Source organism: Lissotriton vulgaris, chromosome 8 (genome assembly GCF_964263255.1).
Source record: "Lissotriton vulgaris chromosome 8, aLisVul1.2, whole genome shotgun sequence".
Lineage (NCBI taxonomy): Eukaryota > Metazoa > Chordata > Amphibia > Caudata > Salamandridae > Lissotriton > Lissotriton vulgaris.
In genome coordinates, this window is record NC_141696.1 from 202,567,456 (window position 1) to 202,586,534 (window position 19,079).

Here is a 19,079-nt window from a genome sequence, read left to right on the forward strand (position 1 = left end):
CGGCTATCTGAAAAGCGAGGGAGAGGGGGGTTATGGGCAAACCAGCATCCGGCTGGTCTTGCAGTCGTTGCTGAGGTCCCGAGAATCCCCCTCGGGTGCCAGAAGAACCAGCAGACTGCCAGCGAGCAGGCAATCATCCGAAATGTATGGGAATACGGAAACAGGAACGGACTCCTCCCAGCAGCGGATGGCAGAAAAGGTGTCTGCAGCAGCTGAATTGTCTGTAGAGGCTTCCCTGTGAGAGGCGGTTGAAGGTAGGCTCACTGAGTGAGGCGTATCTCGCATACAGCTGAACATTCAAACAGACTGTGTTCAAATGGGGGGGGGCAGCAGGGCCCCCTAGCATTGATGAGCTATCACAAAGTGGGGGTGTGAAGGTGATAGACGAGCAGGACCAAATGGCATTCCAACCTGTATCAATGTATGAGGAATCCACAGCTAGATATCACCGCAGAAAAGCAAGGATGTAAAAATAAAAATGAAAGCAACCAACCAGTGGTATTAACATCAACCTATCAGAAACCTGGTGAAGAGGAGAGGGAAAGAATGAACAAAGGAGACCCCAATAAAGAGCCCAGCGATTGTTTCTTCTCAGTTTTCGAAGGTGCAGGATGGTCTGAGGACAGTCAGGGCTCCTTCTCCTCTGATCTTAGTAGCATAGAAACAGATCTGGAACGTGGTGAAGGAGCTCAAGCCCTTACAGCTCGGAAACGAAGACGGAAATCTTATACGCAAAGGCTGAGTGGCAAAGACCTCAAATCGGACCATACGTTATCCACTCAACTGGCAGGTTCCCCTTAGGTGAGATCAATACAGCAGTTAATCAAGACCCCTCCTCATCATTAGAAGTTATATAAGAGGTAATATTGATGCATAGAGAGGAAACACGCCAAGACAGCCGGAAAGCGCAGTCCGCTATGCGAAAGATGCAGGGGTCGTCAGGAAGCTTGCTAAATCATGTAATACCATTGGTGATCGTATGTCTGAACTGGAGGCTAGAGTGGTCATGGCAGAGTCAGACTTTACTGGCGCTCAAGTAAAGATGAAAGAACATGACACCCAGTTGAAGGACATTCAATGGAAGCTGGAAGACCAACAGAACCGGCAGAGGAGGAATAATCTTCGCATATTGGGGTCCCGGAAGGAAGCAAGGGTTCAGACATCCGGGTTTACATAATTAAGACATTTAAATTGGCATTTCAGGAACTCTCTGATTGGAACTGGTCACATGAGGTTTAGCGGGCTCACCGGACCCCATTTAAGCCAAGGTTCCCACTGAAAGAAGATTCAAGGCCCTGTAAAATCTTAGTCTATTTTGGAAACTTTCTGCTTCGCCAGGCAATTGCAGAAAAAGCTAGGCCTGAGTCAAAAAGATCAAGTAAAGGAGTGTCCTTTTTTGTGCGCCCTGACGTTTTTCATGCTACAGTGGAGAGGAGGTAAAGCTTGAGGCAAATGATTAAGCCTTTCCAGGATAAAAATATCCAACCATATTTAATTAATGAAGTACAATTGAAAATTTTCTGGGAAGGTCAAATGCGCTTTTTTCCCCTCAGAAATCAAGGCTAAAGAAGGTTTGGATAGTCTGGATAGACTAAAATGAACAGGTTCATGATTGAGCTTTTAAGCTAGTTCAGAGGGATGTAATTATGAACTGCAGTTGCTTGTGATGTATGAAGTATAAATGGGGTGAGGGATCGACGTTGCAATAATACTGTGACAAAACTGTAAGTTAGGCAGAGTAAATATATGATTGGAATAACTACCACAGGTTTTATTATAGGACACAGGGGTTTTTTTTTTGTTTTTTTTTTGGTTTTGCAGCCTTGATCAGTCGTTCTGCGATCATCTCAAGCACAGACATAGGTCTGAGCTCTTAACTAGGGTGGTGGTTGGGGAGGGGTGAAGGGGGGAAGATTGGGGGCGGGGTGGGGGCGGGGTGGCTCCAAGTAGGGGGGGAGAAGGGGCTCGAGGGGAGCTGGAGGTGCTGGGAGGGGGGGTAAAAAACAAGATACATTTTATATACCCAGAGCCGAATATAAGGTTTACGTAAAAAGAATTTTTTTTTTTTTAAAGTAAGGTAACCAAACTAAGCAGGTAGATATGGATGGTGCAAAGAATCAAGGAAAACATGAGTAGGTTAAATATTTGTACGATAAATGTTGGGGGATTGAACGATCGGAGTAAAAGAACTGTGTTGGCCGAGTTTGCTAGAACGAATAACATAGATGTTTTATGCATACAAGAAACCCATGTTCCATGGGAGAAAAGGATTATGATGCATATGAGAGGTTATAATATGGTTGCTTGCACATGTCAGACCTCAAGCATTTGGGGGATGGCGATTTCTGTAAAAAACAGTATAGGGGGAGCTAAACGGAAGTCTGCCGATGTATTGGGGCGCTGGGCAGTGGCTGAGCTAGAGGCGGGGTTAACCATCTGTGCAATCTATGGCTCAAACCAAGACGGCCTTGAGATTCTAGAGTACCTTGAGATAGAATTAGCTACCTGGTCAGGTCCTTTAATCCTCTGTGGCGATCTGAATAGTTCTGTTAATCTGGGTAGCAGAACAACATATGTGGGTCGGAAGCCCAAAGTGTATAGAGCACTATCCTTACTGGTTGATAGTCATGGCCTGGTAGACGTGTGGGAGAATAAAAGAGGTAAGGAGCCAGGATTTACTTATTAATCTTTACCTCATAAGAAATACACAAGACTTGACTACTTTTTTGTATCTACATCACTCATTAATAAGGCTGGGGTTAGAAAAATTCCGAAAGTAATCTCAGATCATAATCCGTTGGGCCTCGATATTGAGGTAAAGACTTTCAATAAGAGTTACAACAAATGCACTTTTGATAAGAAACTCCTGGTCAACAAGCTCTATATAGAATATATCAGGATTTGGGCTCAAGAATTTTTTGATATCAATAGATACAAAGCCCGCCGTAATATGGTATGGGATAGCTTTAAAGCCACCCTATGGAGGGAGACTATTAGCTTTGTTGCACAAAATAAAAAGGAGAATCGCAGAGAAAATGAACGATTGCTAGCTGAGCTTGCAAGGGTAGAGGAAGATCATATAGCCTTGTTAGCTCAAGGACAAGAAGTTACAGGCACACAACTTCAAATGGTCTCCATTAAGGCGGAAAAAAATAGCTGACTCACTCAGAAATCGGAATAAACACAGCTATCACAACGTAGTAGATTTTATGAGACCGGTGAACAAGTAGGGAAACTGCTGGTGCTGTGCACCAGGCTAGAGAATGTTAAAAATCGGATAGCGGTTATTTGGAAGGAGGGGCAGAATTATACGAAGACTAAGAATATTCTTAGGATATTTCAGGAATATTATCAGTCTTTGTATAAAGAAGAGGGAGGGACAACTCAAGAAGGTATATTAAGCATCTTAGAATCTGCGTTAGGGCCTTCACTGAACAGTCAGACTAAAGAGGAGTTGGATAGGGATTTCACGTTTGGAGGAGGTATTAGCAGGGCTATAGGAGCTATTATCAGGGAAGGCAGCTGGGCCTGATATCCCTTTAGAGCTTTACAAGCAGATTCAGATGGTTATAGCCTCCTTACTATTAGATCTATTTCTAGGGATACTGCACAGTGGACAGGTACCAGCATCTTGGAGGGAGACCAATATCATCATCTTTCATAAAAAAGGTGAACCACCTGATAATCCATCATCATACAGGCCCATATCCTACTAAACCAAACCTAATAATATATTGTAATGTGTGTAAATATCTGGGTATATATAAAAATTATATGTAAAAAATGTATATTAAAAAAAAGAGAGTGGTAAACTACTTTCTCCTTTAGAAACTGTAAAGATTCTCTAGAAAAGGGCAGTTAAAGAATGCAAATAATTTTACATTTTGTTATCTGGACTTACCATGTGCAGCGCGGAGGGCACACAATTGTATTTCATTGTACCTTAAGGAAGATGTGACACACCGTTTTGAACTAGCTAAAGGAAATCTTAAAGTTTCAAGGCCAGGTTCAAATGATAGGCAATCGTTGCAATTTATAAAACTTTAAATTTTCAGTGTTACTAGGGGGATTTATTTCAAAATCTTGAGATGGAGGAAACAAACAGACACTGGCTTAGGAAGTGACACAGCTATTAAACCATCTAAAAAACAAGTTTTTCACTATTTCTACCATGGCAGAGCAATCTGCTATGCTTTGATGCCAAAAGGTAACAAGGTAAAAGGTAACCATGGTCTGGTCAATGTTAAGTTCAGCCACTAGGAAAGTCTTACAGTTGCTGATTAAAACCATTCGCTTTTGTAACCTTGACACCAACAAACCCTAAACTTTAAGGCAAAAAAAGTCATTATTTGCATGTGGGTAATAGTAAATGCTGATAGACTGATTGTGACATACCAATGTACAGACATAGATTATGATCAAAGTCGCGGAGGAAAATCATATGTGAACGCTGGAAATTCTGCGAGTACGGATACAGCGAAACTGATTATATTGTGTTAGGCAGCAACTTAAATACTTCTGTGAGTTGTGTAATACGTTAACATTCTTTAGAAATCTGGTTTAAATGTAATGCTGCACACAGTCAAACCCTACTGAAAAGTGGAAAATTATCTCCACCACCAATTGATTGCTTAAGAACATCATTATCAATGGGAATTAGCACAGGTTCCGTGCACTGAGCCGCATGGGAGTCTGACAAGGTATCCCAATGAGTCAATGTAGTCCCCATTAGTCAAAAAACATCAAACAGACAATGAAATAAAACTGCAGACAACATAGAAGTAAATCTAAGTTTGTTAGGGCATGGTGGTTTCAGACACACCTTCTTTAGATTGCTGCACAATGCATCCTTTTTCAACCTACTGGAATGACATAACTTGCAATGAGTTCTTAAGTATTATAAAAAATACCCTGTTGGGGCAGGTGTCTCCAACGCCTTGATTGGACCTAGGTTAAAGTGAGAGTTAAATTTGATCTTGCCAATAAGTGAAGGAAGTTATTGCTAAGTAATCTGAGTGAAGGTGATAACATAGGCTGGTATTAAGAGGGAGACGCTATAAAGTACAGGCAATGTCTGACTTTTCATATTTCCTAAAAACAGAGAGCACACCATTATCAGTAGGACATGTGCAGCTCTAGCCTTCCTTCCAAAGAGATAAAAGGGCCCCACCTTGTCCTTATAGCGTGAGTTGGTCTTCTAAGGTTAGGTCCAAAGCTTAGAAGGGTCTTACTTGAAGGCTCATCGACATTTGTAAATTTTTCTTATCCCTTTCATGGAAGGCCAAGGGAACCTCACACCGCTATTTTAATTCACCGGGAGCTCGGGTTTGGGGTAGCATTTTATAACAGGTTGTAAAATAAAGGTTTGAAACCTATATTCCCCAACTGAACATCTCATTCTTTTGTACGAATACAAATTGCATTTACCTTGTCATTTACAGATAGAGCTGCCAACCTCAGGGAATCATAACTATCAAAATCTAAATTAAATTGTTTACTTTAGATCTACTAGAAAACAGGATCGGTGTTGATCTTTCAAGCAGTCAAAAGCTAGATCTACTACAGAAACTGGCAACTGTGTAGAAATGGCTTTCTTTCCATGCAAACGTTTTGTAAAAAAATAAAAAGAACTAGCACACATCTGTATTGATGCAATAAGCTGTGACGTAGCAGTTATTTTAGGCATGTGCACTTTATCACAAAGAGGCATATTCATTAATGCATTTTATACCTAAAGTAGCATTTCTGAAGTACTCTTTTATGTACTCTTGCATGTTTTCATGATTTAGCCCCAAACCAGGACTGGACATAAAACATAAATATTCAGGGGATATGCACATACAATTACTACAAATAGTAGGAAGGTCTGTGGCCTCTTTGCACTTTTATAAGTAGGGAATTGTTCATTTCAGTGCATTTCACAAAGGCATGCAAGTGTATGTAAAAGAGTACTCCAGCAGTCCTACGCCCCATACTCATCAATGCATTGACCTGTATCTTTGTGGGTGTTCCTGAAAATATATGACTGGTGCAGATTTCCATAATAAAGAGTCTGTATTATTCCTTGAAGCTAAACATGTGCTCCCCTATTAGGAGTAATGTTAGGGGATCAAACATATAACTTTTTCAGATGAAAACATAGCCCAAGTGGTCAGGAGGAGTACCCATGTGTTTCACCCATTAAATGATTTGCTCTGTTCAAATAAGTATCAAATTTGTCTTAGAAAGACCACATTATATGTTATGTGCAGTAATAAATGTATGTGAAACAGCTGTCTTGCTAGGTTGCTTCTAGACCTACCAATCTACAGATATTGTTTACAAAATAGTGAATTATGTTGCCCATTAACTCTGTAAAGTTCTCAAAGGCCATCAATTCCATCCTTAGTCTCCCCCGGCCAAAGAAAACAAGTGCTATTTTAGCCATTTTAATTTTTTTTAAACTAGAATGCATCCCAGTAGCTACGTATGGGGCTGAGATATGGGGGACTGCGAACAGTCATTGCATCCAGCAGGAAGAAAATAGGTTTTGTAGAAAGCTGCTGGGTGTTCCAATTTCTACCTCCCAATATATCTGCCATAGAGAACGTTACTTAAATTTTGTTAGCGATTTTATTAACACTCGCCCTGCTCTATTTTGGCTTTCAGTCTGGAGGAATGAATCTGCGTTCCTATCAAGAGAAATCATAAGTGACTGTCTTAAATGTGAGAGAGGAATGGATATTCCTTGGCTCTCAGGGGTCTATCAGAGTCTATGTAGTATAGACAAAGGTAGCCTCTTTTTAGACCCTAGTACAGCCGACAAATTTCATAAAAATGAGTTGAAAAATGCATTTTATACACTCTATAACTCTGAAAGGATTAGCATGGAATCTAAGAAATCCTCCGTACTAAGTTATATGAGTACTGAATTGCCCAGGCATCCCCTACCAATTTATCGTACTTTGGCTATGACTTATTGGGAAAGGAGTCTTTTATTTCGCCTGAGATCAGGGACTTTAAAATTCTTGTTATGCTTCCCTCTTGGCTATCAGCCCAACCTTGAATATACACTATGCCCCTGTAATGGGGTGAGCGTACAGACTTATTTGCATTTCTTATTTTTTTGTAATTATTACCTAAAATATGTGAAGTGGTTTTTAACTCCTTTTTTTAAAAAACAGAGACCTGCTCTCTTGGTCAAAGCCCATCAGATGCTGCTTTCTTTAGAAAATGAAGAATTAGTTTGTCGCACTTGCACTTTTTTTAAATTCGCCACCCGATCTCGTAAGATGATGTCCAACCCTTGAACTTTTAACTTTGTATGGAAATCTTGCCAAACTTTGTATGAAAACCTTGCTAAATCAATTGATTAATTGTTAATGGTTTATCAAATCAACTGTCTAACACTTTCTTTTTTTATATGGATTCTATTACCTTGTTGTAAAATTGTTTGTTTGTGCTTTTATGGATTCTTGGAATCCGAATAAAGTTATTCCGAACTGAACTGAACTCTGTAAAGCATTAAGAGTTGTTAATATTATTTAGTAGCATACATGCCACACTATCAGAATTTGTATTGCTCACATCATAAAAAAACTCATAATGTCAATCATTTTTTGCTCAAAGTATAATGTCCATATAAAGCACATTTAGTAATCTATTTACCTCAGTGTCTCTCCAGATGATCCTCTTCGCTTCCAAAGGTTCACCAAGCTACTCGATCGGCTGGCGGCTGAAGAAGACTTTCCATCCCCCACATGCATACGGACTACAGTGGATGTGGTGAATGCACTCCGTACATTTCTTTCAGGCTTGGCAAGGATAATGTACACTTTTGGCACAAACATACAGCAGAGCGCCACTGTGGCACTCAAGCTTACTGAGAAACACATGGTGATGATTTTGTAGTTGCTTCCAAAATATATTGGCACAAAGGCCAGCCATATGATGCAGGTTGTATACATTGTGAAGGCAATATATTTTGCTTCGTTGAAGTTAGCTGGGACATTTCTTGTCTTAAACGCATAAAAGGTGCAACTTAGGATCAGCAATCCATTATATCCAAGGGGAGTCACAACACCCATGTTGGTGGTGTTACATATCAGATAGACTTCCCGTATGCTTGGGTAATGATAGATCACATTTGGTGGCTCCATTATGAAGAGAGCAACAATGATGCTCAACTGGACGCAAATTAATAGAAAAGCAATGACCAGTTGAGCACAGGCACTCATGAACCTTGGCTTCTTGGTACAAATTTTCTTCTTGCTCCCAGCCAGAATTCTTGCAATACGATTGGTTTTAGTTACCAGTGCTGAGTAGCTCATGGCGGGTGAGAGGCCAATACCAATTCGCTGCAGATAGCAATAGATCCACTGAGGCTTTGCAATGAGACAGAATGTGCACAAGTAACCTAAACAGATGCCTGCTAGTATTATGTAGCAGAGTTCTCGGCTCGATGACTTGACCACTGGAGTATCCCGATAAAGAATGAAAACTGCTGTCACAAACATGGTTGCCAAAAGTCCCAGGCAAGCAAACACCACAGCTGCAATTGGTTCAGGGTCACCCCATCTAAGGTACTCCACTGGAATTAGATCACAACCTGATCAAGAAAGAAACAAGCAACAGAATTAGAAAATCATGTATACTGTTAGGTTTTTACATATTATGCAGTGACTAATTAGCAATGGTGTATGAAGTAACACTATCTAATTGGAAGTCCAGAGCAAAATATATATAACCAAATTGAGTCACCATAGAAATGGTTAATTCGAAAAAACACATTAGGAAAGGTTTAGTAAACCTTGCAATGGTCTACAGACATTACTGGACAGAGCTCAAATGTGACCCATTACGTAGGCAACGATACACTTTAAAGGCTATTTAAAATAAAACTTTAGTTATGACAATGGTTTTACTGTTCAAGGGAATGTCAATTAAGCTTAAAATCATAGCTGAAACATTTTTAACGGAAAATGTGATACAAATCAATTTCCCCATAAACATCTCTGTATGTGAACCTATATAGTGTGAACCTAGCCAGCAAACAACATAATGCTGGGTAATCTGTAACCCTTTAAGGAAGCATGAAACATTTTTCTGTATTAGCCTCAAGATGGCTAAGAGAGTTGGCGTGGTCAACAGGTCACAAAACTAAGGGGCATATTACCAAGAATAAGCGATAATTATCGCTAAGCTTGGTTAGCGGCTAGAATTATATCGCCGTGCTTCGCCTATTTTTATCGCTTAGAAGCTTTGCTATTATCAAGGTTTATCTCCTAAGTGATAAAAATCGGCCGAAATGCATGAATATCGCTGAAAAGTCAGCGATATTCATGCATTACCGAGCTAATGCTCTTAGCCATGTTATCCACCTACCATTGGATAACATGGCTAAGAACTGCTCTGGGCAGGCGTTAGCTTTTGGAGATATTCACGATTAGCGCGAATATTTCCAAAAGTAGGTAATAGGAGATTGCGATGTTAGCGTCTGTTTCCAGTCGCTAACATCTTGGCACGCCCACTTTGCATGTCATTAGCGATAACTATCGCTGACATGCAAAGTGGGCCCCAAGATGATCGCTATCTCCTACTAGCTGTCACTAACTGGTGTTAGCGACAGCTAGGTAATAGGGCGATAAAATTATCCTGCTAAAGCGGCGATAAGGCCCTTGGTAAAATGCCCCTAAATCCTAGAAAGGCCAACTCTGCTTTTATCCATCCATGGATGACAAACTATGTACCATTAAATTAGTTTGTAGTACCACGTGGTATTTACTGTGCTTGCAGATTGCAAAACTGTGCTATTAAAAGTTTTTTGCATTCCTTCTAAGCCTGGGATTATATCTATTGTGGCTCCGGCCATAAGGTTCACTTGTTTTCTGAGTTTCTTCGTGTTGTGTGTTCGTTGTTCCTCTCTTGGGATGGTGCTACTCCTGATTTCCTCTACTCAGTCATTTATCCACGTGGTTGCAAAAAGTGATTTTGCAAGTGAAAAGGATATGCTTTCACCCACTTCAGGTTGCAAGTAATTATCTCCCACAAATATAAGAGTGTAGAATACAAATAGAATTTTAGGAATAATACAAAATATTCGCTCTTGCCATTTTACCTGTCTCTTGATTAGCCTCGGATTTGCTATAAAAAAGCTGATCCTTTATGACGATGTTAAATTTAGTTTGATGTTGCAGAACAGTACGGGAGTACAGATCCAGCCACCTGAGGGCACGTATGGCTCAACTGATAATAATTGATGCATGTTAGATATATAGTAGACATTGCTGGATTGAAGGTATTCTTTGGTGCAGATAACCTTCTCAATCAACATACAGCAGTTTCAAGTAGAATGTCATTCCTTATAATTTAAGAGTGACTTTGAGAAAGCAGTTGGCCAAAATATGTTGAGATGGAAGCATGCTCTTTAGCTAAGCTACGACATTTGGAGCATCTTATTCTATATTTAGGCAGGAAGTATTTATTACATCTTCAGTTATCATTCAGATGACATTCATTCAAATGTTGTTGCTAGATTTATTTAGCATTTACCATTATTGAAGTGAAGTTGATAGACTGAATTGTTATTTCTATGATATGACCAAAGACGTATTATTTTTATTTATATAAAACTTTTGTTATATAGTTTTTTGTAGAATATTATTTAATAGTCATAAAAGAACTGTTTCTGCTGCTAGGTTTATTCAGGTGATAGGAATAGACAGACTATTCCAGTTTATTCAATCCTTTTCAGCTTCAAATGTTGAATTTTACTGATGATTTGGTAGTCTCAAAATGTTGCTTGATATTATGGTAAAATCTATTCACCATAGGAATAATTGTAAATTATACAATTACTTAAGTGAAAAAAAGTAGGTCTGGGCATTAAACTGCTCCACCGGCGGAGTCCACAGAGTTTTTGCCGCTTGAGCGCGGAGTTCGGCAAAAACACTACACACCTCAGCACAGCGGAGTTTATTGGCGGTCACCTCTTCTTCACCCGGGTGCCATTAGGCAACGTAAGAAAATAGTCAAAGTTAAGATGACCATCATGTTTACATTCACACATGGGGCTTTGCCTTTAAGTTTGCTTTCTGTTCTTTGTGCCCATGGCACAAGACTTGGGCAAGTGCTTCCCTGCTCCTGTGCCGGGGGGTCGCTGGCCCACCGGTGGAGGTAACACTCCTCCCCTGCTTCTGTCATGGAAAGGCATGTGTGAATGAAGTCGGCGAAGTGGGTGCCGCTGTTTAAGATGGCCCGAAGACCAGAGCTGTTGTGTGGGGCCATCACCCTGACCTTTGCCATCATTGTAGCCCTCAGGTTTCCCTGCATGTGAGGAAGAGTTTCAAGGGGAGATATGAGTGGTGATAAAGTGGGCCTATGAATGAAACTTGCAGGGGCAGCTAAATCTTAATGAAATGAAAACCGAAAAAATCCACGATTAAGGATCAGGAACACAATCTACTGGCCTCAGATGACCAGAGTTACTAACATGACATGTAGTAATGGAATGCCATATTTCCAGCTTAGTACTTTCCTTCAGCAACCTATTGCATTCTGGTACAGACAGCCTGATTGTTTTTTTCAAAACTTTATTACAACTCCCAGAATGCACTGGTGTGTTGAATGAACTCCATGCCATGGCAGAATATGCCTTCGCGGCACAAAGTTGTGCACAGATGACATGAAACTAATGCTAGGGAAAGTACTCGGTTAAACAAGATAAATGTTTCCCAGGCCCCAGTGTTGCACGCTATGGCACATGATGCAGTCAAAGCTCCTGAAGCTTCCAGGCAGTTGTAAGTAACTCAACTTTAGCCGCATAGTTAAGTAATGACAAGTTGAAACAAGCATTGGCGTAGCCAATAGGTCTCGACTTTGGTACATTATAAGTGTTTAGCCATGCAACAGTTAAGATTGTTGCAGTAAGGATATTGTGCTGCATAACTACATACTTATAAGGTCCCAAAGGCGAGACCTATTGGCTATGCCAATGCTTGTTTTTCCTATTGAAGTCAGTGTAGTGAAACTCCTCCACCTTACTGGAGGAGCCCTCACTGAAAACAAAGGCCCTGGCTGCAGCCCTAAATAATTATCAATGATAGAGATTAATTTAAGCATTCCAACACAGACTTTTTTGATTAATTCATATTAAATATTCAGTTATGTACAAGCGAACATCATACTTCATTTAGGCAAAACTATCTAAAAAAATGACAAACAGAAATATATTTCTTCAAATAATGTATTGGAATGAACTATTAAAATTCAGATATTGAAAAACATTGTTAAAACATTCTGAAATGCTTTGCCAAAAAACATAAGAACGAACATCAACTGAATGCGCTTCTGGGAAGCATTTTTGGACCGACTGCTACCGTACAGATGACACATCTCTTTTAAAATGATCATTAAAATGTATTGATTTTGTAATCTTTGTTTACAAACTCCCTGTGCGGTTGCCACGGCTCCGGCTCTCAACAGAGTGGATTTCTCGCTAGACTGTGGGATGATGTAATCGAGTAAAAGCCAAGCAGCAGCGTGAGCACAGGACACATCAGTCGGAAATGAAGAGGGGGAGGCGGGCTTGCGCTGAACGTGGCTGGCATTTTCAGGCTTTAATGATTTGCTTCTGAAGTCTTAGCCAGTAAATCATCTGGTTGCAAACACGAGCACGCAAGTGGTGCACGCGCGTGCGCCACAGCGAGCTATATGTTTTGAATTATCGTGACGTTGTCTGGGCATGATAATTTAAAACATATGGCGCCCGTGCGGGTAACCGCAACCAATATGCCACACACGCACAAGCGTGTGGTGAGCTTTTGAAAGATCTTACTATAAGTCTTGCCAGACTGCGCTGGCGCGCTGCTCTAGGCTTGACCTGAAAATAATTCCAAACAAAAGAATTTGCGCCTGTTGGCTGGAGCCGCCTGCCTAATTCCCATGGGCTGCTAAGCACTCCACAGGTTTGACAGCAGCGACACAGAGTTAAAGATGTCGGTGGAGTTTTCTTTAGTACATTATTTCCTGTCCTTTAATGATTTATCTATATTTAGGCAGGAAGTATTTAATACATCTTCAGTTATAATTCAGATGACATTCATTCAAATGTTGTTGCTAGATTTATTTAGCATTTACCATTAATGAAGTGAAGTTGATAGACTGAATTGTTATTTCTATGATATGACCAAAGACGTATTATTTTTATTTATATAAAACTCTTGTTATATAGTTTTTTGTAGAATATTATTTAATAGTCATAAAAGAACTGTTTCTGTTGCTAGGTTTATTCAGGTGATAGGAATAGGCAGACTATTCCAGTTTATTCAATCCTTTTTAGCTTGATATTATGGTAAAATCTATTCACCATAGGAATAATTGTAAGTTATACAATTCCAATTACTTAAGTGAAGAAAAGTAGGTCTGGGCAGTAAACTGTTCCACCGGCGGAGTCCACAGAGTTTTTGCCGCTTGAGCGCGGAGTTCCGCAAAAACACTGCACACCTCAGCACAGCGGAGTTTATTGGCGGCCACTTCTTCTTCACCCGGGTGCCACTAGGCAATGTAAGGAAATAGTCAAAGTTAAGATGGCCACCATGTTTACATTCACACATGGGGCTTTGCCTTTAAGTTTGCTTTCTGTTCTTTGTGTCCATGGCACAAGACTTGGGCAAGTATTTCCCCGCTCCTGTGCCGGGGGTCGCTGGCCCACCGGTGGAGGTAACACTCCTCCCCTGCTTCTGTCATGGAAAGGCATGTGTGAATGAAGTCGGCGAAGTGGGTGCCGCTGTTTAAGATGGCCCGAAGACCAGAGCTGTTGTGTGGGGCCATCACCCTGACCTTTGCCATCATTGTAGCCCTCAGGTTTCCCTGCATGTGAGGAAGAGTTTCAAGGGGAGATATGAGTGGTGATAAAGTGGGCCTATGAATGAAACTTGCAGGGGCAGCTAAATCTTAATGAAATGAAAACCGAAAAAATCCACGATTAAGGATCAGGAACACAATCTACTGGCCTCAGATGACCAGAGTTACTAACATGACATGTAGTAATGGAATGCCATATTTCCAGCTTAGTACTTTCCTACAGCAACCTATTGCATTCTGGTACAGACAGCCTGATTGTTTTTTTCAAAACTTTATTACAACTCCCAGAATGCACTGGTGTGTTGAATGAACTCCATGCCATGGCAGAATATGCCTTCGCGGCACAAAGTTGTGCACAGATGACATGAAACTAATGCTAGGGAAAGTACTCGGTTAAACAAGATAAATGTTTCCCAGGCCCCAGTGTTGCACGCTATGGCACATGATGCAGTCAAAGCTCCTGAAGCTTCCAGGCAGTTGTAAGTAACTCAACTTTAGCCGCATAGTTAAGTAATGACAAGTTGAAACAAGCATTGGCGTAGCCAATAGGTCTCGACTTTGGTACATTATAAGTGTTTAGCCATGCAACAGTTAAGATTGTTGCAGTAAGGATATTGTGCTGCATAACTACATACTTATAAGGTCCCAAAGGCGAGACCTATTGGCTATGCCAATGCTTGTTTTTCCTATTGAAGTCAGTGTAGTGAAACTCCTCCACCTTACTGGAGGAGCCCTCACTGAAAACAAAGGCCCTGGCTGCAGCCCTAAATAATTATCAATGATAGAGATTAATTTAAGCATTCCAACACAGACTTTTTTGATTAATTCATATTAAATATTCAGTTATGTACAAGCGAACATCATACTTCATTTAGGCAAAACTATCTAAAAAAATGACAAACAGAAATATATTTCTTCAAATAATGTATTGGAATGAACTATTAAAATTCAGATATTGAAAAACATTGTTAAAACATTCTGAAATGCTTTGCCAAAAAACATAAGAACGAACATCAACTGAATGCGCTTCTGGGAAGCATTTTTGGACCGACTGCTACCGTACAGATGACACATCTCTTTTAAAATGATCATTAAAATGTATTGATTTTGTAATCTTTGTTTACAAACTCCCTGTGCGGTTGCCACGGCTCCGGCTCTCAACAGAGTGGATTTCTCGCTAGACTGTGGGATGATGTAATCGAGTAAAAGCCAAGCAGCAGCGTGAGCACAGGACACATCAGTCGGAAATGAAGAGGGGGAGGCGGGCTTGCGCTGAACGTGGCTGGCATTTTCAGGCTTTAATGATTTGCTTCTGAAGTCTTAGCCAGTAAATCATCTGGTTGCAAACACGAGCACGCAAGTGGTGCACGCGCGTGCGCCACAGCGAGCTATATGTTTTGAATTATCGTGACGTTGTCTGGGCATGATAATTTAAAACATATGGCGCCCGTGCGGGTAACCGCAACCAATATGCCACACACGCACAAGCGTGTGGTGAGCTTTTGAAAGATCTTACTATAAGTCTTGCCAGACTGCGCTGGCGCGCTGCTCTAGGCTTGACCTGAAAATAATTCCAAACAAAAGAATTTGCGCCTGTTGGCTGGAGCCGCCTGCCTAATTCCCATGGGCTGCTAAGCACTCCACAGGTTTGACAGCAGCGACACAGAGTTAAAGATGTCGGTGGAGTTTTCTTTAGTACATTATTTCCTGTCCTTTAATGATTTATCTACCAGAGGTCTAATGTGGCAAGTGTTTGAGCAAGGGCACATGGTGACAGCTGATCGCACTGGCTGAAATAGGAGGCAGTCCTTTGGATGTTGCAGAGATGTTTTGATTAGTGCAGCGGGTGCACTAATACCGGAGCCTGCTACATCCCAATTAAATTGCTTCACTGCCAATGCTTGCCCATACTAAATGATTGCATTAGGGCACACAACACGACCAGTCAACTACCACTCCCGCCCCTCTTTGCAAAAAAGGGGGTCCAAACTTCCTGCTCACCATGAGCCTGTGGTGTGCGCTGTCAGATTCATGGCATGGGTTGCCTTTAGAAACCCCACAGCATGAAAACAAACCCAATTTGATGTACACACTGCCCTTATACATAATAGGTGCGTGCTACTTTGAAGTAGTGGGACATGGGAGATATTTTTAAGTCTCTCTTGTGGTATTGTAATGCAGTTTCTAAGATCTGCAATTTCTCGTGCTCATGCATTTGTGTGCACAGGTAATGCACATGATGTCAGCCAGGGGGTTGAGGCTCTCTCTGCCTAAAAGTTTTCAGAGGGAGGGCAGTGTTCAAGTAGGAACTCTGTGTCGGGCAGAACTCAGCATAATCATGCAAAGTTTTTAGGTAACTTCACAGAATTCCATGGAGTTTAACTCCGAGAGTTCCGCTCACCCCAAAAAAGCTCAAAAGAAATAAGGCAACAACACATTTGAAGCACAGAACAACTATTAAGCTCATAATTTCTGCTTGATCAGTTACATTAGCTCATCAAATCTTGCTACACAAAGTTCTGTTGATTTGAACACCTTTTAAAAGTTTCCTTTTTAGAAATTAGGGGATTTTTTAAATAAATTTAGATAAGTACATTGGTGCACATCTTCAATTAAAAACAATACATATTGGAGTATGTGCTGTGGCATGCTATAAAAAGTAGGTATATCGGGACGTGGCCAACATGGCGGCTGTGTAATATGCTCGGTGTGCGCTCTGGTCCCTGGGGTGCTCAGGTGGCACCACTAGTCGGAGGAGGAAGGCCCAGAAGGCCAGGATAGGAGTTGAAGCTCACCTGTAACTATCAAGTATAGGAAAGAAATGGTGTTTCTGTAAGGAAATCTCCATCAAGAAACAAAAACAAAGATTACATTGTGCAAAGGAAAGTGTACCTTATATTTACATGTGTTAACGTGCACCTGTTAACATTAGGTGTGTGAATGTACGTACACTTGTTGGTACTCCTGGAAAATGTTTATACACTGCTTCCAAGCAGTCCTCGAGCAAGTCGGTATGAGAATTACATAACTGTAGATAATTTACTCAAAATTTAGCTGTACGCCTACAGAAATAAATATCTGAGTTTATGACTCAGAGCTGTTACTCATGTTGTGATAGTGAGCTACACTCCGGAAAGGTGGATGAAGCAATAAAGATTTCCGTCTGCGAACTACAATTTTTTTTAACCTTCAAAACATTTGTGAAAAAATATTAAAGTTTTATTTGTGCCATTCAAGACAACCTAGGATTGCAGGATAAAATTAAAATGTTGCACATCTCTAGTTTACATTATAGTATTTGTAGTAACAGAATGTTGCAAAAACCCTTTTTGCCTCCATACGCTCTGAGGATTCTGTTCAGCTCTGTCACAGTTCCCTTTCATTCCTTCTCAAACGTCTTAGTTGTAATGGTCATCAACATGGTTTCTGATATGGCTAGCCTCCTGTGTCAGCTTTCTAGGATAAAGTTTCCCCTCTATACAATAGAAGCATATTGCAAGCTACTGAGGAGTTCCATGACCATAGAGGGGAATGAAGTCCAGGTTCTTTTTAAGGACATGGAACTCTGAGGTCACTTGCAATATTCTTTTACTATATGACAAGGTTTCTTTTATTCCGGAATACATGGTCAAATCCTCACCCAACCCATAAACCGATTAAGTGCTTGGTGTATTGCTCTTTGATATAAAGGAGACAGTAGGGCTGCAGACATGAAGAATGAAAGCAGAATCTGTAGTGTGAAATTAAAAACACCAAATCTTTTTAGCAATTTGATGCAGAAGAACTATTAGAATCAGTTTAATGTAAGTCAGCATAAACATACTATAGCTTACAATGTGTAGGAACATGCAGAGACTGAGACGTTTTCTCTCTGGTAAAGACTGATAGAGTGCAACAAATGAATACAAGTTGCCAACATTATGTTCTTTCTGTTGATCACTGCTCATTTAATAAAACACAGATCAGAAGTGGAAAAAGTCAGTTCGCTTTTCCCCTTGTTTAGCCAGCACCCTTTAGTTATGGTCCAATACCTGCCTTTCACCTTGGCTGCTGGGTCTGGCAGGAAGCAATATGATGTCACAGCTCAACTGTAATAACTTATTACAGTTGAGCAGCAAAGCCTTTCTCTTATTACAGGTTATTAAGACATCACAACACAACCGTAATGAGGAAAATGGAGACAGGATTTTATACAGGGATTGCACGTTCTTACTTATTATACTATCAAAGATCAAAGAACATTACACTGTAGAAGGCGTATTAATCAAAATAAAAAATGAAGTCAATCTTTTTCCAGAAAATCAGTATTCAGTTTCATGTTTATTTTTTTGTTTAATTAAAATCTTACAAAACAAATACATTTTAAAATATCTTTAGGTAATCAGAAGTTTAAAAACGTCATGCACATAATTATGCTCATATTTCATAAAAACGAAATCTAATTAACATTTTCCTTAAGATTTTTCACGATCACAGATAAAAAAAATTCAAAAGCAGAATTCATTGGTAGATCTTTCGGGTTTAGACAAGCCATTACTGCTTGTCTACAAGTCCTTATACCTCGGGCATTAAATAACCTCCTGAGGATTACTTTCCTTTCTGTATCTATTGCAGAACACAGACATACCAAATGCAAAATATCTTCTTGTCCCCGTTTACATAACCTACATGTCGTATTGCCCTCAATGGTTTTCCATGGTGAAAGATGGCACGAATCTGGCCAGAGTCCACAGCGTACTCTTATAAATGACAACTTACTTTGCTGGGACCATGGAGTTTCAAGGTATTTTTGGACTTGCTTTTTTTTATATTCGTTTATAATTGGCCATGCATGCTTTCTTTTTACCAATAATTCTTTGTATTTTAGCAGCGATAGGTGAATAGCCAATTTATTAATTGTTTTTTTAAAGCTTTCCAGGGTGATTGTATTTTCCCAAATTGCTGTTATTCCAAATTCTTCTTTTGCTTTATTTAGATAAGCCCATGCTTGAAGTTTGTGGTTGTCTCTTACTTCTTGCCATAAAGCTCGAGACAATTGAGTGTCCTGGTCGTATTTTACACGGTTCCAGACTTTCAAAATTTGGCCTTGTCGGGCATTTTGCTGATTGTTTATCCCAAACTCCAGCCTTACTTGTGCCTGCGAGGCATTGCATGGTAGCTGGAATAGTATTTTGTAGGTTTTTGCCACTGCGTTGTTAATAAAGTCCGCATCCTTACCATTTAGGACTTCGGCAACA

The 19,079-nt window shown here is 40.3% G+C and overlaps 1 protein-coding gene across 1 annotated transcript in view; it reads right to left on the reverse strand.

Annotated features, from left to right (window-relative positions):
* Nucleotides 1–19,079, reverse strand: part of GRM5 (glutamate metabotropic receptor 5) — a 418,371-nt gene that overhangs the window by 61,855 nt on the left and 337,437 nt on the right. Inside the window, exon 5 of the mRNA XM_086936081.1 lies at nt 7,648–8,587. Coding sequence (XP_086792207.1) covers nt 7,648–8,587 — 940 coding nt within the window. The remainder of the gene's footprint in view (nt 1–7,647; nt 8,588–19,079) is intronic.